Source organism: Zingiber officinale, chromosome 6B (genome assembly GCF_018446385.1).
Source record: "Zingiber officinale cultivar Zhangliang chromosome 6B, Zo_v1.1, whole genome shotgun sequence".
NCBI lineage: Eukaryota > Viridiplantae > Streptophyta > Magnoliopsida > Zingiberales > Zingiberaceae > Zingiber > Zingiber officinale.
Genome location: NC_055996.1, coordinates 92580765 through 92606525, shown reverse-complemented (window position 1 = coordinate 92606525; position 25761 = coordinate 92580765). Strand labels below are relative to the sequence as shown.

The 25761-nt window shown below is 36.1% G+C and overlaps 1 protein-coding gene across 1 annotated transcript; it reads left to right on the top strand.

Annotated features, from left to right (window-relative positions):
* The first annotated feature begins 21792 nt into the window (after positions 1–21792).
* On the top strand, positions 21793–24737 carry LOC121993197 (3-oxoacyl-[acyl-carrier-protein] reductase FabG-like). The gene is made up of 3 exons (XM_042547887.1): positions 21793–22199; positions 23946–24178; positions 24307–24737. Exons 1-3 carry the CDS (start codon positions 21893–21895, stop codon positions 24589–24591), a joined length of 825 nt encoding a protein of 274 aa, XP_042403821.1. The 5' UTR covers positions 21793–21892; the 3' UTR covers positions 24592–24737.
* The last annotated feature ends 1024 nt before the right edge of the window (positions 24738–25761 follow it).

Genomic DNA, 25761 nt, shown 5'->3' with positions numbered 1-25761 from the left:
TGCAAGCTAAATTAAAATTATACCAAACAAATGTGAAGCGATGAAGAACATCGGTAGTTTATCAGAGTAGTAGCTTGCTTGAGGATGTGATGTAGAACTGAAGCACGAACTGAGACTTTGCAGAGAGATGAATAGAAAACTTAATTGCTGCCTTAGACCTCGATCTCCCCTTTTATAAGCATGGTTCGGTCGACTGATAAACCCATTGGTTGACTGATCTGTTCGATTGACCAAACTTCCTATCGGTCGACTAACCCTGTGATTTCCTTCTTTGTTGAGATCTAATCCTTGCACATTTATGAGCTTTAATGGTTTGGTCAATCGATCACCTTGTTCAGTCGACCAAACAATGAACTTTCCCCATTTGTCGAGATTCGCACTTAATTCATCATTAATGAGGTGATTGTTCGGTCGACTGATCTCAAGGTTTGGTCGATCGATCAGCCTGGCTTCCTTCTTTGCTTCAGCTCGATCTGATCTCTACCATGTCATCAAGGTTTGGTCAACCGATATGCTAGTTTGGTTGATCGATCAAGCATTGACTAGACTTTGTTCTGGTCTAATCCCTGGTCTGAGTAGTTTTCTTAGTTTGGTCGACCGATCCCTGGATTCGGTCAACCGATCAGGCCGATTCTTGTAAAATAGAGTTAAACAGTATATATCCCTGCAAAACAAAGGTTAGCATAGTTATATGATGCATGAGCAGTATTTGACAGTAATACTGTCTTGATTTAAACTTAGAAATCTTTCCAGCTTCTTCAGTTAGATCAACAACCTAGAGTTTGTTCCTTTTCAAAACACAACCTTACTATCGCTCCTCTCCAGTTGCTTACCTCAACCTACCTGTCAAACATTGGTGCTCTAAACATGTTTAGACTTTGTCGCTTAGCATCTGATCGGTTCACCAGGACTTTCCCTCGATTTTCGGCCCTCCAGACCTATCGAGCTTCCCTGCCAAGTGTCGTATCCTCTCAACCCACTTGGGTTTCCTACCTGGCTTCAATGATCTGCTAAGACTTTTCTTGCCTAACTATGACTAGGACTTTCACTAGTTGAGTAAATTGCCTGTACACTTTGTCAACTTGTTATATCACAATAAGACTTAACTTAAACCTTTGACAATATCAGAACTCAAGTTCAATTTTGGTGCACCCTGCACTAATAGATTCTGATAGGAGGTCGGGATGTTCGATTCCCGATGGGTTGAAGTCCAAATGGGCGATTTTGACTAGAGGTTGGGATGATTGATTCCCGATTGGCGAAGTCCTGATGTACGATTTTGGTAGGAAGACCTAGTATGTTAGATTAGACGTCAAGAAGGTAACTTGACATTTAGTAAGTGAAGGTAAGTCACTGGAGGAGAGTGGCTAAGTGAGAACGCGTCCCGTTTGAGGGGACAGTAGGCGTTGGTCTAGTACAAGTCCATTTTAGATCTCTAAACTGAGACCTTGATTAGTTCTTGGTCTTGGAAGGACAAGAACTAATTATTACTGCTTATTTTATTATGCTAACTTTGTCGTGCAGTGTATATTTTGTTTATGTCGGACTAACATATTTTATAGGGTAAAAGAGTACAAAAATACCTTGGGTGAACAATACCCGAGGCGCCTTCAAGCTAATAGAAGGCGCCTTGAGTACTGTTCATGGAAGACGCCTTCAAGAGCTTGGAAGGTACCTTCGGTCAAATAAAATTAGACTTCGTCGATGATAAGAAGCAAGTTGTTCAGGATAAAATTTTGCCTATAGAAGGCGCCTTCAACCCTCTTTTAAATGGCTACTCGACCAAGGCATTGAATACACTTCTACTATAAGCTTCTACATGTCCATTTGATGTTCCGACTACTCCGGCTTCATGCTGCTGCTCTGCTACAATGTTGTTGCACCCGACCATTGCTGAGGAGTCATCCAACACCAAGCCTGATCCGATCATCTTCAAAGGTGTTGGGTAACAAACGTTTATTATTGTATTTAATTTCTACATAAAGGAAAGTGTAGCGTGTTACACTTGTCCTAACTTTTGATTGCACTCATTTTCCTCTTCCAGCAGTTTTGAAAGAAGATTTTAGTAGATTACCCATCCATAGGTCCGCGAGACCTGGGTATTAAAGTAGGAGTCGCTAAAGGCTTCAAACCAAGCAAAATTGCTTGCGTTCTTGTGATTTCTTATTTTTGTCATTTTTGTTGCACATACTTTGTTTATAAAAAAGAAGAAAATGTTGGTGCAGCAGAGTCGGCAAGAGGGAGGTGAATTGTCTGTAAAAAAAAATAACCCCTTTCTTCTTCTTTTGACTTAGATTAATAGCACAAGTTAATTAATCAAAAAAACAATTGATATAAAGAAATAACAACTTAAAAGAGTAGATAAAAGGTTGGGATTTACTTGGTTTTAACCTAGATGATTGTTAATCTAAGGTAGATGAAAGTTCACTAAAATTATCCTTCGTTGAAGGTAGAGAAGCCTTTTACACACGTTGACAGCTCAGAAATGACAAGGAAAGTTAATACAAAAGTTGTTGTTTAGTTGTTCTTTCTTTCACAGGTCCAAGGGTCTTTTTATAGCTCCTGAAAAACCTTATTTAAGGTTGGAAGATGCCTTCAATAGGCTTGAAGGCGCCTCCAGCTTGGCAAAGCTTATCACTGAAGATAAAAAGTCTTATCTTTGGCTAATGACTATTGTTTGCCCAGTATAAGATGCCTTCAAGGGGTTAAAGGCGCCCTCCATAAAGGCTTGAAGGTGCCCTCAAGGGTTGAAGGCACCTTCCACCAGAAAGGTGCGAGGGCGCCTTCAATACCAATAAAGGTGCCTTCAGCAGCTGCTACCAAGCTCAACACTTCTCCATTGGCTCTTCCGCTGTTCCGCTCACTTGGGTGATTTCGGCCATCCAGAATAGGGCTCACTCGAATCCATTTTTTAGCCTTCTCCTTGGGCAAGCTTCCTCTCTAGCTTCTTGTCTCTTGAAAATGTCGCGCGCCTCCTTCTCGTCCACCAACGTACTCTTCCCCAATGCCTCGTCCCTCAGATACACCGAGCTCATCAACTCTCTTCCGTGTCATCCTTCTCACTAGCTGCGTCTTTCTCTCGACTTCTTGTGTTCCTATACTCTTGCATACTTAGACACAAGGATCAAATATAATAAGACCTAACTGAACTTGGTTGACCACATCAAAACTACCCCAGGGTATTTATAATCTCTCCCTTTTTAATGTGCATCAACCTAAGTTCAAGTTAGGGATAAAAAAAAATAATATGCAATAACATAAATAGATTGCAAATAACAATTGTATTACAATGAATTAAAGAATTTTGAAAGACAAGTATAAGGATAAAAATACATAATTTTAAAAATATCTAAACTCTTCCTGAACTTGTACCTATTTTTCCTCTTTAATTACATCAAAAATATAGGAAAAATAAATAGGTAAAAGAAAAAAAATTGAAATAAATTTCTAGGGGTACTTAATAAGAATTATCATTAAGCTAACATGTTTTAGAAATAATTTTCATTTTGTATAGATAAAATTTTGAGCAAAAATTTGACGAGAAAGTTAACAAAAATGATTGATTTTATTGACAAGAATAAATCAGGTAAATTAAATTTCAAGCATGCATTACTTTGTCTAATAAGAAAATGATAATTTAGACATGCAAACAAAAATTTATTTAATTATCTAAACAAAATTTAAGAACCCAAAATAAGTCGTGTCCTACTGGGTTAACCAAATATTTTCTGGGAATTAACTATCTTTCCACTTTTATAATTTGGTCCTTATGGTATCTAAAATACTAGTTAAGCTTTCGATGATATTTGTAATTTCTTTCTGGAGCATATAAAGAATTTGAGTATGAATTGTCTTTTTATAGCAATTCTATTTTATCTTTTAATTTATCATTTTCAAATTTTAATTTAGCAAAGTCTTCCAGACCGTATGCATTTGTTAAAGTCAATTTTAACTTTGCATTCTCTTTTCATAAATCCACCATATTTTTAGAAACTATTTTAATGAATTCAAATAATTCCTCAGGAGATCAGGGACATACCTTACCATTACAATTTCGTTGTATGATACTCCCTGTCATGCCCCGGAGGAGAAAATTTCGGCAGCATCTCCTCTGTACGGCGGACAATCTGAAACTTTTCTACATCCTCATATACCTCAGCCACATGTGGCTGGAATAATAATATGTAAATAAGCCATCACCACGCAGTTTATATAAATATAAGCAAACCAAAGCAGTAATACCATGACTCAAAATCAACCCTACTCAACTACACTCGTAAAGCTCAAATCCGATGAACTCACCTCTTCTGCCGTCCAGGCAGGCATGTAGTAGAACAAATCTAAATCATACGAAAATCCATCGATCATAAGAATCCATACAATATCCAAATCCTTAACAGAATAAGTCTAACACAGTCTAAATAACAAACCAAAAGATAAAAATAGCTTGTGGTCTGCAGGGGACTAGCAACTGGAACTCTCTCCTGACAGCATCAACCTGAAATATAACAACAATGGAGGTGGGGTGAGTCCAACACTCAGCAGGTACAACTGATATGCAAAATAAAGTAAATAACAAACAACACTAATCATGCGTACAGTCTCCTAAATACGAGAAGGATAAATGCAACTGAAACAAAAACAGGAGAAAACTGTACTAACCAGGATCAAGGTAAAAAGGTAACAGGGTCGTCAGACCGAAGGTGTCATAATCCTGTATGCATGTCGATCATATGCATTCATATAAATGCAGCAAGTAAATGCAGCAAACACAAATAATAAATGCATCATGCATATGATGCCAATGACATGGTCACCCCTGACGATCGACCATCTCACACACAATGGTGAGTCCAAGTGGGTAGTGTGACAACCGTGCACTCGACATCCACCCTCGATGAGTGACCGAGTGGACGGATGCTGTCGGATTATACACATACTCCTACCCGAAATAATAAATGGGGGCTGATGCTCTCATCTCCGGACACGATGGCGGAGAGGACTCTGGCTACCTGAAGTCACACTACCCATGGCGGACCAACGGAGCCAAACAAAGTCCCTTACTGCGCTGCTACACTAAACCAACGGAGCCAAACAGAGCGGAACTATCTGCCAGCTACCACGCTGAGTCACCAGACCAACGGAGCCAAACAGCAGAACTGCCACACATCTGTCTGATATACCACTAACCCATGAGTGGTGGTGTGTACAGATACATGTAACTGGCGATGTGCTCACAATAATGGAGCAGACAATCGCACAGCATGCAATCATGCAAGATGATGCATGACACTAAACATGGCAATATCACGAATAGCATAGCATGCTCTATACATAAGTATAAGATGTGTACTACAAGATAACGAATCAAATAGAAGGTACACAAACAGATAGGGTATCAAATAAACCCTAGGTTCTGAACATAATATATCATATGGTTGGGTCACTACCTACAGCATGTATGATCGGGTAAATAATAACATGCAGTGCATAATAAGTAAACAAGCAAACATGTAACAGATCATATAGTGACCAACCGAAACAAATGGATAACATAATTATTGTTATATGTTAAACACATTATTATGCATATCAAAAGACATAAGTCAAAGTACCCGCCTCCAATAGGAAAAGTCCAATCGGTCCAAATCCGACGTCGAGATACTCGTCTCGCGTCAAAGTCCTGTGTATTAAACATAAGGTCTAGTTTAGCTAATTCTATCATACCAAAATTAGCCAAATTTAATTCTAATCCAATTTAAGAAGTTATAAATTGGATCCAACTAATCCACCCAACACAATTAACGAACCTTAATTAAATAAAATCAATTGGTCAACTAGGGTTAGTTCCTTAACCCTAATCATTTCTTATCGCTCCAATAACCCTATCCTTTTCATAGCTAGAATTAAATTTAGTTCGTATTCAAAATTACCTCCTCCACTTACCTAATTCTGAAGCCTCAACCGGTAACGTTGTTGCCGGAACAGAGGTAGTTGCTGGAACCCAAGCAATAACCTGCGGTTCACAGTCTATATCAAAATAGAGCTTAAGAAATCATCACACTAATGATAACATAATTCTAGATCAATCTGTGCACCTCACCTTCAATCACAGCCAAGGCAATTTACTTCCGGAGAGGATTAGCGCCTGGAAATCAGGTACTCCACAGCACAAAATCCTGGTAGAACAAACCCTCAGTGCTGGAATCAAAGGAATCAAGAAGAAGATTAAGACTAGGGCTCGGCAGAACCTGGTGGCCGGTGAAGGTGGGTCGGCGTCGGCAGAGAGGCTCAGTAGTGGTGCAAGGCGACTAGGGCAGACGACACGGAGGGAAAAGAGTACTCGGCAATGTGGCTCGGGCTCGAGGGCAGAGGAAGGGTGGCCGGCACTCTCCGTTCGACGGCGGCAGAGGATCGGCAGCAGGGGAAGAGGATCTGCTCGGCGCTTCTCCAGGCGGCGTCGGCTGTGGCTAGGGCACCAGTGGCCGGTGCTAGGAACTCCACGGCAAGGGCTACGGCAGAGGAGAAGAAGGCCGGGGATGGCTAGGGCACAGATGAGAAGAGATCGGCGCCGAGTGAGAAGAGAGGAAGAAAGGGGAAACCGCTCGGGGTCGGGGAAATAGGGCACGCACGGCTCGCAGGGAAAGAATAAGAGAAGAAGAAAAGAAAAAGGAAAAGAAAATAAATCTTTTCCTCATTAAAACAAGGTAGCCTAAATAAGCTTTCCCAGGCCCCGTTTTTATCCCCGTGAACTCGTCCATACGAGCTCCGAAAAATTCTCGAAAAATTTCCAAAAATTCCAGAAAATTGCCTTATTAATATTCACCTATTTTCGGTATTTTACACTCCCCCTTCATCGCTGATTTCTTCTTAAGACTCTCCCCCTTCATCGATGCTTATCTCGGATGAGCTTTCTTTGTCTTCAGGTAGGTATTCGGCTATAATTGTTATTCTGGCAATCTCCTCAGTCTCGGGTTCTTCGGACAACGACTCAGTGTCCATCGAGGAGTTAGATTCGGCTTCTTTTGGTTCTTCATAGAGCTTCAAGAACTTTTTCCAAAGTTCTTTTGAACTTTTGTAGTTGTTGATTCTATCGAGTTCCTTAATCGGTAGTACGCTTATAAGGTGAAATTTAGCCTTACCGTTTTCCATAAATTTGTCACACCGCTTTCTAGTCCAGAGGTGTTCTTCGAGTTCTTCTCCATTCGTGTTCTTTGGTGCTTCAAAATCATATTTTATTATTAATAAAATATTAAAATTTATCTTAAAGAATATCTCCATTCGTCGCTTCCAAAATACGAACTCCCCCTCGAATACTAGTGGGTGGATGCTAGTTCCGACCATTGTCTCTGTACTTCAGTCGGCGGTTAGTCCTTTTGAGATGTTCTGGCTCTGATGCCAATTGTTGGTGTAGCGGGACTGGTAAGAAGGGGGTGAATTACCTGTAAAATAAAAATAACTCCTTTCTTCTTCTTTTGACTTAGAATAGTAGCACAAGTTAATTAATCAAAAAACAATTGACATAAAGAAATAACAACTTAAAAGAGTAGGTAAAAGGTCAGAATTTACTTGGTTATAACTTAGATGGTTGTTAATCTAAGGCAGATGAAAGCTCACTAAAATTCTCCTTCGTTGATGGCGGAGAAGCCTTTTACACACGTTGATAGCTCAGAAATGATTAGGAAAGTTAATACAGAAGTTGTTGCTCAGTTGTTCTTTTTTCCTAAGTCTAGGAGTCTTTTTGTAACCCCTGAAAAATCTTATTCAAGGTTGGAAGGCGCCTCCAATTTGGCAAAGATTATCATCAAAGATAAAGTCTTATCTTCGGCTAACAGCTACTGTTTGCCCAGTGTAAGACGCCTTCAAGGGGTTGAAGACGCCTTCAAAGGGTTGAAGGTATCTTCCATAAAAGCTCGAAGGCACCTTCAAGGGTTAAAGGTGCCTTCCACTAGAAAGGTGCGAGGGCGCCTTAATACAAATGAAGGTGCTTTCAGCAGCTGCTACTAAGCTCCACACTTCTCCATTGGCTTTTCTGTTGCTCCGCTCATTTGGATGATTTCGGTCATCCAGAATAGGGTTCACCCGAACCCATTTTTTGGCCTTCTCCTCGAGCAAGCTTCCGCATCGGCTTCTCATCTCTCGAAAATGTCACGCGCCTCCTTCTAGTCTACCAGTGTACTCTTCCACAACGCCTCGTCCCTCGAAAGCATCGAGCCCGTCGATTCTCTTTTGTGCCATCCTTCTTGCTAGCTGCATCTTTTGCTCGACTTCTTGTGATCTTAACCTCCTGCACACTTAAACACAAGGATCAAACATAATAGGACCTAACTGAACTTGGTTGACCATATCAAAACTACCCCGGAGTACTTACAGAAAAAGATAAACTTTTTAAAACCATGTGATTCACCTCCCCCCCCCCTCCCCCCCTCTCACGTGTGTCTTGATCCAACAAGTGGTATCAGAGTAAGGTTCTACTCTGAATTGGTGCAACCACCAATCAAGCTAGAGGAATTATTTTATTTTTTTTGAACTTAAATTTTTCATATTTTATTTGAATTAGTGAAGTTTACCTCTTCAAATAATTCTTTCTCATTTAATTTTTACTCAAAGTTGGTGCAACATCACTCGAATCATTGATATTTCTTTTTTCAAATTTTGCTAATCGAAGACATAGTCTTGGGCCATTTTCTTTCACCTTTTTTTTGCAAGATAATTTAAATGACCTAACTTAAAGGATACAATATGGCTCACCCTCCCCTCTTCAATGGAAATAATTTTCCGTATTGGAAGAAGAGAATGGAGGTCTACCTAAAGACTAACATCGAGCAGTGGTTCACCATCCGACGAGGATATAGGGCGCCAGTAGACAAAGCAACTAAAGTACCCCATGGCCCAGAAAGATAGAATCCAGAAGATAAGAAGAAGGCCCAGATCGACTTGAAGGCATTGAACATAATCCAATGCAAACTCATGAAATAAGAACTCAATGGTGTCGACTCGCACGAGAATGCAAAGGAGCTATGAGACAAGCTCATCGAATTACACGAAGGAACCAATGACGCTAAGGTAACTAAACGAGACCTACTTCTAAATAAGTTGTTTAACATTAAAATATTAGAAGGAGAAACAATGAGTCAACTACATGCGAGGATCAAGGACATCCTCAACGGGCTCCACTTATTCGACCACCAAATGGAAAACTAGGATAAACATCCTCAAAGGGCATCCTTAGGTACGCCTTAAATTCCTTTCCTCGAAATGAATTGTGGGCATCTATAGTTGATGCCTACAAGGTTTCAAAGAATTTATCTAAATTAAAATTAGATGAACTCTTTGTAAACTCAAACTCCATGAGCAAACTAACTCCAAAAGGTCTGAGAAAGGTGTTGCACTTCTTGCAGATCCCTCAAAAGAAGTCAAGAACAAGAATAAACTTGAGCCAGAATTTGAGTCTGACCCAGATTCAGATAAAGAAGAACAACGGGTAAACATGGTAAGAAAGATGTTTATCAGAAGAAAGGACTTCAGCAAAAAAGGATATTCAGAAGATGATCAAGTTAAATAAATCAAGCATCACCTGCTATGGGTGCAACAAAAAGGTGGGTGCAACAAAAAGGGACACTACAAGTATGAGTATCCGAAGCTAAAAGAAGACAAACCCAAGACTACCAGAAGAAAGAAGACATTAAAAGCAACTTGGGATGAATCATCTTATAAAGAATCGGACGCCAAAGAACCAAAGCAACAAAACTACCTCACGCTGATGGCATCCAGACCAAAATCAAAAAAGCGAAGCAGATGAAGATGAAGAGTCAGAATACGAGTCAATCTACAAGTTCGTACTCATTTTTGAAGGTCTCAATGAGGTAAATTCTAATCTAACTACTAGCTTTTTAAAAATCATTGCATGCTTGAACAAAAAGTTAGGAAAATTAGAATGTCAAATATAACCAACTTCTTAAAGAAAATCAAAACCTAAAAGAACAACTTAAAACAAATCCAATAGTTGAACCAGTTCAATCTGAAATTCCAACTCAAGTCCTAAAATTTGAGGAGGAAAATTTCAAATTGAAAAATAAAGTAATTGAACTAAAAGAACTTTTAGAAAACTTCACAACAAGATCCAAGTACCTCGACATGATACTTGGATCACAATGAGTTGTATATAACAAATCCAAACTTGAAAATAAGTCTAGCTCAACAAATAAAATATTTATATCACTTATAAGCCAAAACAAAAACAAACCAAAGCTTGGGTCCTGAAATCTTGTCTAACCAAGCAAGTAGGACTCAATCAATACTATATACCTAAAAATAAAATACACTACCTAAAACTAAATCAAAATAAACCAAATAACTCAATCTTAATCTAAAAAATTAAACCTTCTAAGCTAAATTCAAACCTAAAAAAATAAAATGAAATCAAATAAATCAAAAACTAAACTTAAATTAAATAAATATGAAATGAATCTAAACTCAAACTATAATCAAGTTTATTATAGCTATAAAATAAAATAACACAAACCTAAGAAAAACTTAAAAGGAAAATCTATGATTCAAGGAGAGGTTCCAAATTAGTTGGCACCTCAAAAACATAAACCTTACCCATTAAAGGTAATTAGGACTAGAATAATTAGAGACAAAATTTAACTTGACAAATAGTACTAGAGAAGTTTTGGATGATAGTAGGTTAGGAAATCTCTGTCTATGCATGTCTAGGAAGATAGGACTTCGACCTGGTATATTTGGCTTAATAAAATTAACTAAAGCTACCCCTTACTAATCCTAGTTGATTAGACTAAAGTTTTGTACTAAGTTTCGTAGGCATTCGAAAAATTTTAAAGCGTGTAGTTACTCTAACGATGTCTAAGTGACTCACCACAGCCAAGACGTAAGCTTGCTTGTTGGACCCAAAGTTAAACTTGAATCTAACACAAGTTAAACTAAACTCTGAAATTCAACTTAACTCATATCACAAAATTATAGGATTCCCTTAATTGAAAATATAGATCGGATGAGATGAATAAAATTAAATTAAATTAAAAAATTAAAAAATTAAAAAATTAAAAAATTAAAAAATTAAAAAATAAAAAAATAAAAAAAATAAAATTAAACTTAAACTTAAACTTAAACTTAAACTAAATTAAATCAAGTATTAAATTAAATTAAACTAAACTAAAGTCAATCATAATTAATTCTACTTAATCAATTTGAAAATCAATAAAAACTAATTAATCCTACTTTTCTATAATAATTTGATTAATACCAATTTAATAACCGAATATTAATAATAAATCCAAATTTTAATTAATAAACTAATAATCCAAAAATAATATTTAATTAATTAATAATTGATTAAAACTTAATTAATTATTAATCGATTAATTTGAGATGACTTTTAACTAAATTAATGCTAATTAAATTTAATTAAAAATTTAGAATTAAATAATAATTTATTTCATAATACTAATGAATATAAAAGAGTGACTCTAACTTAGTAATCAATTATTACCTCAATAATTAATTCTTTAAAACTTATTAATCTATCAAATTTGCAAATTTAGTAAAAGAATTATAAGTATATTTGTTTCTTCATGAAAACTGAGACCTTAGGTTAAGAGGGATAATATCTCTTTAAATAAATTTTCAAGTGATTTGTAAATTTTATGAAAATTCATTATTTATGTTTTCTAAAAATTTCTGTTTCCCTAGTATTTCAAAATTAGTTTTGACCTTAGTCTAGGACAAATCCCCAGAAAGCATGATCTTATAGATCTAGATAATGAGCATCTCACAAACACACTATATCTACCTTGATTGTGTATTCAAAAAACTTAGAATGGCTTGAGAGGCATAGGCATTTTGCCTAGATTTCAGATGTTTATATCAATACATCAACATAAGTCTAGGCAAAAAAAATATAACGGCACATTAATCAAGTTAAGTAGTCTTTTTTCAGCAAATTTTTAACTGGACATTAGCACTTAATTAACTAAATAAAAATTACTATCTTCTGATAGTTAGTTAGTAACTAAAGGTGGGACATTTAAGGATAATTTTTAGATGAATATTATTTTTTAAATAATATCATATCCAAGGAAGGATATTTGAAAACTCCTTTAAAAATGTTGCTTTAAAAATATTATGCAAAAATACTTTTAAAATTACTTTTAAAATGTTTGAACATTTCTTTTAAAGTTGCACTGAAATTCAAATCTTAAAAACTACTTTGCAACACTACTTTGAAAATTACCTTAGAAAAGTGTGTTCAAAATTTGCCTTGAAAAATAGTTTACTTTCTAAAGGTTTATCTTTGTTAAATGTTTTTGAACAATTTAATCTTCAAATATTTGAAAACTATTTGCAAAATTTTAAAAATATCTTTGGTAATTACTTTGAAAACCATTTCTTTCATTACTTAGAAAAACCTCTTTGGTAATATTTTGCAATATCTCTATGTAAAATGTGTTGAAAATAATTTTATAAATTGTTTTGAAAAACTTGCTTTGAACGAAAAATTTTAAAAAATGTTTTTTGAAAATTATTTGGAAATGCTTTGCAAAATTTTTCTTGAAAATCAACCTTTCAAAATTACTTTACTTAATCTTTGTGAAACATATTTTGCAAACTTTCTTTTAAAACTTGCTTTGAAATATACTCTTATATTTTTTTCAAATGTTTGTTTTGAAAACTAAAAAGAAAAGTGTTTTGAAAAATTACCTTAAAAACTTCTTTGGTGGTTTATTTGAAAATGTTTTGCAAAAATGTTTTGAAAAAAAATTACTTTGACAATTACTTTATAACTTTAAAAATTGTTTTACTTTGAAAATTACTTTTAAAATATTATGAAAAGTTATTCTATTTAAAAATTACTTTATAAATATTTTAGAAAGATAATTTGTAGAAAATTTTAAAAGTTATCTTAAACAATTGAAACTTTAAAAAATACGTTGCAACAAATTATTTTTTAAGAAGTGTTTTGAAATCTATCTTAAAAAATGGTTTGTAACATTGTTACAAAATTGAGCTTTACAAAATGGTTTGGTTTTTTATTTTTTAAAATTTTAAAAAACCTTTTGAAAATTTTAAAAATTCCTTTAAAAATACTTTGGAAATTTATCTTAACTCTTTCCTACAATAAACCTACAAGTTTTTATGCATAGTTTGAAAATTTTATTACTTGCTATGCTTACTTGTGTATTTACATTTTCATAATTTGGTACACTTATTTGTATTTTTTTTTTTTTGACAAATGTCAAAGGGGAAAGGTTAGGGTTTAAGTAAGAAAACCCTAAAAATATGAAAAACTTAAAAATGATCAAGAAAATAAAACTAACTATTTCATTTTAGATTTCTCTTAAAATCATTTTTTTATATATATTTTATATTTTTTTCTAACTTTAACCCAGGTTGTCATTACATCAAAAAGGGGGAGATTGTTTGTGCATTTTATACCAATGGTCAAACCTGAATTTTGATGAATGATAAGTGGATTAAAATTAGATGTGTTGTTGATCTAACCTTATTTTTGAGTGTGCAGGGTTGACTAACTTGACGGGTCAAGAGGACTAGACGCCAGGCAGAAAGTCGAGTGGGGATGTGTGATTCCTGATTGGCAAAGTCCAGATGTGAGATTCTGGTAGGAGGTCGGGATGTTCAATTCCCTATGGGTCGAAGTCCAAATGTGTGATTCTAGCAGGAGGTCGGGATGTTCGATTCCCAATTGGCAAAATCCAAATGTGAGATCTAGCAGGAAGACCTGGTAGGTCAGATTGGACGTCAAAAAAGATAACTTGACATTTGGTAAGTGAAGGTAAATCACTGGAGGAGAGAGACTCGGTGAGGGCGTGTCCCGTTTGAGGGGATAGTAGGTGTCAGTTCAGTTAGGTCCATTTTAGATTCCTAAACTGGGACCTTGACTAGTTTCTGGTCTTAAAAGGACATGACCTAATTATTACTACTTATTTTCAATGTACTAAAATTTTCTTGTAGGGTATATTTTGTTTGTGTTAGATTAACACATTTTGCAGGACTAAAGAGTTCAAAAATGCCTCGAGTGAATAGTACCTGAGACGCCTTTAAGCTAATGGAAGACACCTTGAGTATTGTTCATGGAAGCCGCCTTCGGGAGCTTAGAAGATGCCTTTGGTCGGATAAAAATAGACTTTGTCGATGATAAGATGTGAGCTATTCAGGATAAAAGTTTGCCTATGGAAGGCGCCTTCAGTACTATGGAAGGTGCCTTCAACCCTCGTTAAAAGGGCTACTAGACCAAGGCATTGAACACACTTCTACTACAAGCTTCTACGCATCCATTTGGCATTCCAACTACTCCAAATTCGTGTTACTGCTCTGCTACAACACTGTTATGCCCAACTACTACTGAGGAGCAGTCCAACACTGAGCCTGATCCGATCATCTTTAAAGGTGTTGGCTAACGAATGCTTATTATTATACTTAATTTCTAAATAAAGGAAAGTGTAGAATATTACACTTGTCCTAACTTATTGATTGTACATGTTTCCCTCTTCCAACAGTTTCGGAAGATGATTTTAGTGGATTATCCATCAATAGGTCCGCAGGACCTAGGTCTTGGAGTAGGAGTCGTCAAAGGCTCTAAACTAAGTAAAACCACTCATTCTTATGATTTCATATTTTTCCTTTTTTGCTGCGCATACTTTGTTTTTAAAAAGAAGAAAAAGATTAGTTTTTTAAAATCACGCAATTCACCCCCCCCCCTCCCTCCCCTCCCTCCTCTCACGTGCATCTCGATCCAACAGTATGAATGGATAGTCATGCCTTTTGGATTGTCCAATGCACCCAACACATTCATGAGGTTTATGCATCAAATCCTATGGGCTTTCATGGGAAAGTTTGTTTGTAGTGGTTTACTTTGATGACATTCTCATCTACAGCCCGACATGGCCATCACACTTCAATCACCTCCGTGTTGTTTTTAAAAAACTAGTCAGAGTGCTTATTTATCAACATGAAGAAGTATTCCATCTTTACTACATTGGTAACTTTCCTTAGCTTTATTTGTCTACTGATGGTGTGCACATAGATTAATCAAAGATAGGCACAGTCTTAGAGTGACCCTAGCCGAAGACGTTACACGATGTCCAAAGTTTCCATGACTTTGCTTCTTTCTTCCATTGGTTTATTAGAAATTTTATCACTCTAATCACTCCCATCACTAAGTGTCTCAAGGGATGATATTTCAAGTGGTTTGGAGAAGTAAAGACTAGCTTTCAATTGGTCAAGCATAAGATGACCAAGATACTAGTTTTGACACTTCCTGATTTTGACCAAGTGTTTGAGGCCAATTGTGATCCATCTGGCATCAGTATAGGAGGTGTTCTAAGTCAGTCTAGACATCCAATTACTTTCTTCAGTGAGAAGCTATCTAGATCCAAGAGAAATTATTTTACCTATGACTTGGAGTTCTATGTCATTATCTAGTCCTTGAAGCATTGACGTCAGTACTTAGTATAGAAGGAATTAATCCTATTTACTTATCACAAAGCATTGAAGTACATCAATGGACAACACAAGCTGTGCAGCCAGCATGCCAAGTGGGTGGCTTAGTTACAAAAGTTCACTTTTACACTGAGGCACCAAGTTGGAAGTCTGAATCGCATCACGAATGCCTTGAGTCACCGTTCTTCATTACTCACCACCTTGAGTACTAGCATTGCAGGCTTTAAAGTTCTTTTAGATATGTACATAGCCGACCCATCATTCGGAAGGATATTCCAGAAGGTATATGATGGTCACCGCCATGATTTTATTTTACATATTGGCTATATGTTTCATGGGTTGCAGTTATGCGTTCCAGATTGCTCTATGAGGCAATAGATCATAAGTGAGCTATAATGAGGGGCATTTTGGCCTTGATGAGACGTTGGACCTCTTCTTTACCTATTTTTATTGGCTTAAGTTGGCGAACGATGTGACCCATTTTGTAAACTGATGCTCTATATGACAGCGGTCGAAGGGGGTTCTCACCAATGCAGGTTTATACACTTCCTTACTTATTCTTTAAGCTCCTTGGTTCGATGTCAACATGAATTTTATATTAGGATTACCCTACACCCAGTGAACCTTGGATTTTCATTCTTGTTGTAGTTAACAGATCCTCAAAGATGGCACATTTTATAACTTGCAAGAAGACTATAGATGCTACTCGGATTGCCCATCTTTACTTCAAAAAGATCATAAGTTTACATGGCGTTCCTCAATCCATGACTTCAAATCGAGATACCAAGTTCCTTAGTCATTTCTGGAAGAGCTTATAGGAAAAATTAGGCACACAGTTAAACTTTAATAGTGCCTACCACAACCATACCGATGGACAAACTGAGGTGGTGAATCGAAGTCTCGACAATCTTCTGAGATGTCTCACCGAGACTAAACTGAAGCAGTGGTACTTGGCATTACCTCAAGCAGAGTTTGCCTACAATATATCAAGAAATAGGATCACAGGATTAATTCTTTTTGAGATTGTCTACATGCAGAACTCATCCAGAGTTCTTGATTTAGCCCTTGTCCCACGTATATGATGATTTAGTCCTAAAGTCAATGAGATGGCAAAGCATCTTCAGAACATTCATGAGCAAACAAAACTGTCAATTCATGATAATAATACCAAGTACAAGACTCGGGTTGATAGTCATCGTCGTTAGGTACTTTTTAAGGTCAGAGACTTTGCCTAGGATATATTAACTAGTGATTGTTTCCATGTTGATGAGTTTAACAAGCTTAAGGATCAGAAGATTGGACCATGTGAAATACTGTAGAAGATCAACGATAATGCCTACAGAAAATGCCTTTCTTGTCATTTAAAGCCTTTTGATGTCTTCGATGTGAAACATTGGATTCCTTACTCTATGGGCACTAATGAAGCTACTACAAACTCGAGGACTAATTATTTTCAACTTGCAGTGACTGATGCGGGATCAACATAGGAGGACCCAATTTTTTGGAGGGCATAACTTTTGACTTGAGATTCGAAATCAGGCTTTGTTTGTGGCCACATATGTAGAATTCAGAAATCTACATTTGTTATGGAGAAATCCATAACTGTCAATTTTGGGGCCTAAATTTCATCATTTAGACCCTTTTCGAAGCCCTTTTACTATTTTTAGTAATTTCCATTATATAATATTTAGAGTATTTTTTTTTAGTATTTTTGGTATTTAGGTGTTAGGGATTATCTATATCAGTGTCTTGTTTTATTAATTTATGCCTATTACAAAATTTCCTTTTCTAGTAAGGTTTCTTTCATTTCTGTATAAGATTGAAAATGAGATCTAAAATTTAAGGTTTCTTTCCTATTTTAAGTCTTAGGATATAGAGTCTGTATAATATCTATCAGATATATAAAGAAGGATGCTCAATTCTCAATTATTTTTTTTTTGTAGCTTCTCTTCTTACCTTCTCCTCAATTCTCCCTTCTCGTGTGCCCACAGGATAATCGCTATCCTGCCTGACATCAATCTAGCTCGATGATTCTATTAGAAATGCCAAGCTTAACTAGCTTATAGGCCCATTGAATACTAGGGTTGTAAACAAGTCAAGTTGAGCCAAGTTTTGGGGGTCTTCAAACTTATTTAATAAGGTAATCGAGACAAGCCGAGCTTAAAATAAACCAAGCTATTGAAATAATTATTCATACTTGGCTTAATTTATTTTTTATGAACTTGAACTTGGTTTATTTAGATATTATCAAGCTCTCAATTTAAATGTATTTGATTTTTAAAACGTTTGCTTGTTTGATTATTTATTGAGCTTGATAATTTAAATTTGTTTATTCATTTTAAAAGTTTCTTTATTTATTTAACATATTGATAAGAGTTTTATTAATAAACATGGTTTGTGAATAATGTTCATGAACATTAATGAGTTGAACATGTTGGAAATACAATCAAAGTCTCATATTAAAAATATATGAAAAAATTATGAATTTAAAAGATCAAAGATATTTATATTGGTGTGAGGCATTTTGGGTAGAGCTTAGGGTTTAGGCCCAAAGTTGATATAGCATATACCATTATAGAGATATGTAAATTCTTTTTATTCTAACAAGTGATATCAAAGTCATGGTTCAGACCAGATGTCATGTGGGATGACTTTGAATGAAGTTGAGGGGAGGCCCGGAGCAAGTCAAGAGTGACGATATACTTGTGGGAAGGCTCGAAGCCGGTCAAGAATGATCGGATACTTAAGGGGAGGCTCGAAGAAGTTCAAGAGTAACCGAATGCTTATAGGGAGGCCCAGAGCAAGTTAAGAGTAACCAAATGCTTGAGGAGAGACCCGTAGCAAATCAAGAATGTGAATGGATACTTGAGGGAAGGCCCGAAGTAGATCAAGAGTAACCGGATGCTTATGGAGAGGTCTGGAGCAGGTCAAGAGTGATCGAATGCTTTAGGGGAGGCTTGAAACATGTCAAGAGTGATTGGATGCTTGAGAGGAGACTAGTGGGGTTGGTGGGACTTTCATGGGGGCAATTGGGGAATTGATTCAACTGATTAGGTTGATGATCCTCGGTATAGGTTGACCAGTTTGACTAAGCTCAGGTTCGCTCGAGTTTGAGTTTTGATGTTTGAGAATATGTGAGAGAGAAGTTGAGTAGGTTAAGGAGGATCGGATATTTGAAGTCCAATGGGGAATTGGCGAGAGGGAAGACTGAGTGAATCACAGATGACCGAACGCTTAGCACGAGATGAGAAAATCTAAATGGGTCAAAGGTTGACCAAAGACATGATGAAGAAGCCCTGAGAGGTCATGGTTGATCAGATACTAGGCAACAAAAAATCCCAACATGTCACGGATGATGGGATGTTGGACAAAGGAACCCCTAAACTTAGAATCTGAGTTTAGTGTTGGGCAATCTATTGGTATAATCGATTGGTTCAATCAATTGAGGACATTTTCTGTGAAGCACAATATCCAAAATTGATTGAAGCAATCGATTGGGCTTAAGGCAATCGATTTGCAAGAGTTTCGCGAGGAAACAAAAGCTTGTTAAATCCATTGGCCCAATCGATTAAGCCTTGTCAATCAATTGGGTTAATCAATTGGCAATACGTTCTCAAGAGAATAAAAGACATTGGAATCAATTAAGGCAATCGATTAGTATGACTCACCAATCAATTGTTCAGATGAAAAGAGTCGTTCTGCAGATTTGAATGGTCGGATCTAATGTGGCAATCGATTGGATGTAAGACCAATTGATTGGGAGACATTTTCCGGTCCAAAAATAAACCTAAGAAAAGGGGGTTTCGTGGAGTTTTGAAGGTGCTAGTTCTAGAAGATTCTGAAACGAAGTGTTGTTGTATTTTTAAGTCAACAAGAGGTTGTTTCTTGTTGTGTTCTTGTAAGGGTAAGCTTATATGAGACTTCTCCGCCTCCGGAAATTTTTCATAGTGGACGTGATAGCTGGTAAGGACCTTGTATTAGTCACCTCAATGAGGTGGATACCAAATAAATTAAGGTATTGTGCATATAGAGTCGAGTTTGAAGTGAGGTTTTCGCTGCATATTCAATGATGAGCACAAAGTAACTACGAGAAGCGATCGAAGCTATTCATCCCCCCCCCCCTCCCTCTAGCTCATATGAGTCCTAATAGAAGAAAGTCTGTCAATTGATTACACCAATCAATTGGCAATGCCCAATCAATCAGTCAACTAATTTGCAGCCTTTTGTACTCTCAAAGAAAGTCTACCAATCAATTGCCTAATTGATTTGGGAAGCTCCTTTGTGCTCAAAATTGGTTATCAATCTATTGGCAATCTGTGTCAATCGATTGATACACCCTTTGACTAAATCTAAAATTCTAAATTTACACTAATCGATTGGTAATGCAAACCCTAGAATTGAGGATTGGTGAACCCTAAAATAGGATTTTTCATCCTTAAACTCTCAAGCACATACCTTCATTTAATGTATCAGTTGAACGCAATTACCTCATATCAGATGAACCTCTTATTCCTTGGACTTTGTGCCTGAAGATTCTTCATCTCTATATCTTCATCTACCCGTGCATCCGATCTCACGGGTTGTTTGGGTTTTCATCTTTTGCTAAGAATCCGGTCCTTGACATTTTTGGTCTTTCTTTTCCTTGCATATGGTCTTACGATTTGCATGGACTTCTTCTTGCCAAGAATTCAGCCCTTGACTTTCTTGGACTTCTTTTGTCTTGCATTCGGTCTTCCCACCTGCATGGACTTCTTCTTGCCAAAAATTCGGTCCTCGACTTTCATGGACTTCTCTTATCTTGCACACTCATAACTCAAGTGGGATTCAACGTATTGAACTAAACTTAAATAATTGTCAATCATTGAAATTTTTCATTTGGTGCATGATTGCACCAACCTAAAGAATGTGTGTAATATAAGCATGCGTTTCAAAACGTGTGGTGAACGGAAGTGTACGTCCCGGAGAGAGGTGCACATTCACCGCCCTTTAAAAAGTTGTCCGCTCCCACGGGCATAGGTATGCACACATAAACATTCGAACCCTTCTTTACAAGTTTTTCCTTTTTCAACCACCTGTGCTAACTTGAGTATAGGAGTGATCATGTCGAGTCCAATCTCGGCGCTTATTCTAACCTTTTGCTATGTGTTTGTAGGAAGCTTGTGAGTTCTCCTCATTGTCGAGTCATCTGTAACCTTCTCCATGATCGTTGCTCTCCGTTGACTCATCGTATCGTGATCTCAAATAGGAATAAATTGACGTTATTTGTGAGAACTTGCTTGAACTGAGATGTTGAGATAGTAGAATCCGAAAGAACTGTCGAGGATCTCAACTCCACAGGCGGCATGACTCAGAGTAAGACTATCACCATGGCCTGAGAAGATTTCCAAATATTGATTGATGAGGCAGTACAGCGGATTTTGCTATAGCGAGTTTACTATCTATTAGTAAGAAAATTTTCTACCGATTATCTGAGTAAATCAGAGAAATACATATATGGAGACCTATCTTGACAATTAGCGAGTCTGCTATCTATTAGTAAGAAAATTTTCTATAATAGGTCGTAGCTAATTTCAAACTCTAAATATCTAATAATTATTATTAGAGAACTTAATGACGGTACCTATCACCGGAAACAAACATATCATCCAAGAATAAAACCCCATCGTCTACGCTGTTTTTCTTTGGTTTTATCGAATAAGGAAAACCATAAAAATCAAAGTGTATCAATCTCAATCGATCGAATTAGATGATGTAGAATTAACCACGTTATGAAAATAGCATGAAAAGAAAGATTCGTAGCACCCACACAAAGGACCCTCCATACACTCTAGTTTTTGGTTTTTAATGAAAACCACAAAGTCAAAGTGTATCGAACTCAATTAATGGAATCAAATGATCTAGAATTAACCACGTCATGATGAAAAGAAATTAAAGATACGTGCTAGGCTATTCTAATATATAGCAATATGTCCAAGTCCACCATTTGATTATTTTATTTTAGTTTTTTATAAAAGTACATAAAAGTGTTGTTGTGTACATTATGGCTTAAACGAGTTGAATTCAAATTCGTATATATAATAGTAATATTAAAACAGGATTAACTCGTTTCTTTCGTTTATAAATAAAAAATGATCTCGATCGCTCTCATTTTATCCTACAAGAAAAAAGACAGAAGGCGAAGTTTTTCGTTTACGAAAATTAAATGCAAAATGGTTTAATTAAATGGTAGAATGCGTTGCCATCAAAAGCCCGCCGTTACTTTTTCGGCATAAGGAGCTCTCTAGAACTCTCACACTTGATTTGAAAGGGAAACAAGCAGCTAGCCGTACATTCGTTCGCCCATTGATCACCCATCAAATTAATGATTTAAAGCTGCGTTTGATAACTGCTTTTCCTCTCAATCTCGACGGCAATGGGGAGCAGAGGGAAGCTGGAGGGAAAGGTGGTGATGGTCACCGGCGCCTCCTCCGGCATTGGCCGCGAACTCTGTCTCAGCCTTGCTAGAGCCGGCTGTCGCGTCATCGCGGCCGCGCGGCGGGCCGACCACCTCAAGACCCTCTGCGAGGAGATCGCTGCGTTCCGACCGGGCAACCCGACTGCCGCCGTGGCAGTAGTGCTGGACGTTGGCGCCGAGGAGGCGGTCGTCGCGGCCGCTGTGCGGAGGGCGTGGGACGCGTTCGGCCGGATCGATGGATTGGTCAATAACGCCGGAATTCGAGGTATTTACGACTTTAACTAACGGCGGGGGCGCCTTTCTTTTTTATTATTTTCAAAATATAAAAAAAATGTCGATAATATTCTGATAAATTTATCTTTAACTGCTCTTTAAATCTATCAAAATTCATCATCCATCTAATAATGCTTTGTTGTAGCGCTTTCTTATTTTTATCCTTCTCTAATAATGTCTATGATTCTTCTTTTTTTTTCTTACGACAAGGAAGTATAGAGGCAATTCCTAATTTTACCTCTACACTCATGGTGGATCCAGTATATTAAATTTAGAGGGGCCGCGTATTAATTGATAAAAATAATTATTATAAAAAATTTGCCCATTCTCAAATAGTCTCTGAATTCTTGATTTAAATTTTACTACGGAAACAAAGGGTTTATCAGTAAATCAAAATGGTTGATAATTCTATTATTTTGGCCAGTAAAATAAAATAGATTATTGGCTAAAAAATTTTGCCAGGACTTGGTTGTAATACATGGTGGTTAAATTTTATTTCCCGGCCATCATTTTGACTGATATTTTTTAAAAAGTTATCCCAAATAAATGGTCAGTGAATGCTTTTAAAAATAACAGCCATGTATATATATTTCTTAAATTTCTAAAAATATCGCCAACTATATTTATTTGGCCTGTAATTTTTAACAAAAAATTATCAGCCAAATATATATTTAACCGTTAATTTTAAAAAATAAATGGCTAATAAATTTCTAAAAACGAAATATATATTTAGTTGATAATTTTTTAAAAAATTTACCAGCCGATATATATTTGGTCAGTATTTCTAATTACATTATAAATCAAAATACATTTGGCTACAAAATAATAATCGATAAATTTAAAAAACCTAATAAATAACTAATAAAAAGTGAATATTACACAGTATAGTCAATTATCCAAAATTGACAAAAAAAAAAAATAAAAAAAAAAATAAATAATAATAATAATACATATCAAAGGGCAAGGATCCTCAGTCTCCGATCCCTCGATAAGTCCTGATCCCTTATTTATTCATTGATTGGATGGGTTGAATCTCATCTGTTTAACAGGTGGGATTCAGTTCATCCACCCAATAAATAAATAGGACTTTTTTTAATCCAAAAAATTCTGGACCAGATGATTTGATACATATCAAATGACTAGAAAAATGAGTACTATAATAAAATACCTAATTAGTGTATCAAGGAGTATTTTGACCAGCTTCTTCTTCCTGGATAGGAGTCGTATAAGACTGTTCGTGATGACCAATCAAAATACATTTGGCTACACTGTTTTTTCAAGTTGGAAAAAGTATAGTAAGCATGTTGCAATATTATTTAAAATGACACAAAATCGTTTAAATTCCACGAGAACATGTAAATGATAAAAAAACACATACAATATTAAAAAAAAATTGGTAATTTTGCTATTCCAGTCAATCATACCTACGTACATAATTTTAATTGACTATATTTCTCATGCAATCGATTAGACTACTAAATTTTTGTAGTACGTATAAATTTAAAAATAAATAAACTTCTCACGCAGTGATTTTAATTGACTGGTTTTGTGGATGTGGCCTCCAATTGTTAAAAAAAATTATAATAAATAAAGATGGACTGTTCTTCAAGCTTGCTCATATAAGTAAAATTAATTACGTGCTTTTGAATGAATTCTTCAATATTTAATTTTGTTGTTGACGAAGTAATTAAATTAAATGCTCTGTTTGTTGGTGATGATCTATGATCTAATTGATCAGGAGGTTGGCATGCATCAGTAGATTGGCCAAAGGAAGAATGGGACGAAGTCATCAGAACCAATCTGACCGGTACATGGTTAGTTTCTAAACACGTATGCAGGCTGATGCGCGACGCCAAGGTGAAAGGATCCGTCATCAACGTTTCATCCATCAACGGTCTCCTAATTGGCTCTCGTCTTCCAGGAGCGACCGCTTATGATGCTTCCAAAACAGCTGTTCATGCACTCACTCAGGTAGCTAGCTATATAATTAACTTGCCATGAATTAACATACATACATACATATATGTTAATTCATGGCAAGTTAATTACTGCATGTATAGTATTACATGTGTTAATTATTAATTAATGACCTTAAACAGACGATGGCATTGGATGTGGGCGGTTACAATATTCGGGTGAACGCGATTGCGCCTGGACTGTTCAAATCGGAGATAACAGCTTCCCTAATGTCGAAGCCATGGCTGAGCGGAGTGATAGAGAAAATAGTCCCATTGAGAGCGTACGGCATGTGCATGACAGATCCAGCAATAACAATGCTCGTGCAGTACCTGCTTCAGGATTCGTCCGACTACATCTCGGGCAATGTTTTCATCGTCGATGGGGGTACCACTCTCCCAGGGGTCCCAATCTTCTCCTCCCTCTGATCGATTATATATATATACATATATGGGTCGATCGGTTTCAATAAGCTAGTACAGTTCTAGGTCAAACTCGATCTGTACTTATGTATTTAGCAACATTGCTAATATATATATAACGGCAGAGTCAGAGATAAATCATATTATTAAAAGAAGTATAGGAAAAGGGTAAAGAATATAAGAGTAATAATAAATCTTATGTTAATATTTGTCTCAAGTACCGTACAATATATAATATTTAAGATGTACTCGGTCAATTGATATAATAATAAATAATATAATTATTCTAATAATTATAATAGAATTATTTTAATAATGTTATTGTTGATTTGATTTGGTCGTTTGATCCGGTTAATCCTATTGATCCTCTTTTATCTCTTTTATCCCCCGACAAACTTAATCGGAGATTTTTGACGTTGAATTTGCTTGCTAAGTTGTTGAAACATTATCTGGATAATGACTTAATAAAAATATCAGCAATTTGATCTTCAACGGAAATATAAGAAACGGATAACTGTTGAGTTATCATACGTTCATAAACAAAATGAAAATCAATTTCCACATGTTTTGTACGAGTATGAAAGATTGGATTTGCTTTGAGATATGTTGTTCCAATATTGTCGTACCAAATTTTTGGTGAAATATTTGATGCAAGATGAAGTTCAGAATGAAGTGATTGAAGCCAAATAATCTCAGATGTTGTATTTGCTATACCTTTATATTCCACCTCAATGCTTGAACGAGATACCGTAGATTGCTTTTTCGAATTCCATAAGATAAGATTTCGTCTAAGAAATATTGTATATCCACTAATAGATCGTCTATCTTCAAGAGAACTTGCCCAATCTGCATCACTATAGGCATGTAAATCTCGAGACGATTGGTGATATAAAAGAAGTATATGTAAATAGTACCTTTGAGATAGCGAAGTATTCTTTTTACATTATCCTAATTTTGTTCACTTGGAGCGTGCATAAATTGACAAACATGATTTACTACAAAGGTGATATTAGGGCGTGTGATAATAACATATGTGTAAAGCTCCAACAATACTTCGATAAATATGTGGATCATACAGCGCAGGAGAGGATGAAGTTGTAGAGTTATTATAGCAATTGGTGTAGGGATCGGACGTGCTCCATCCATTTTGGCTCTTTGGAGAAGTCCGGTAATATA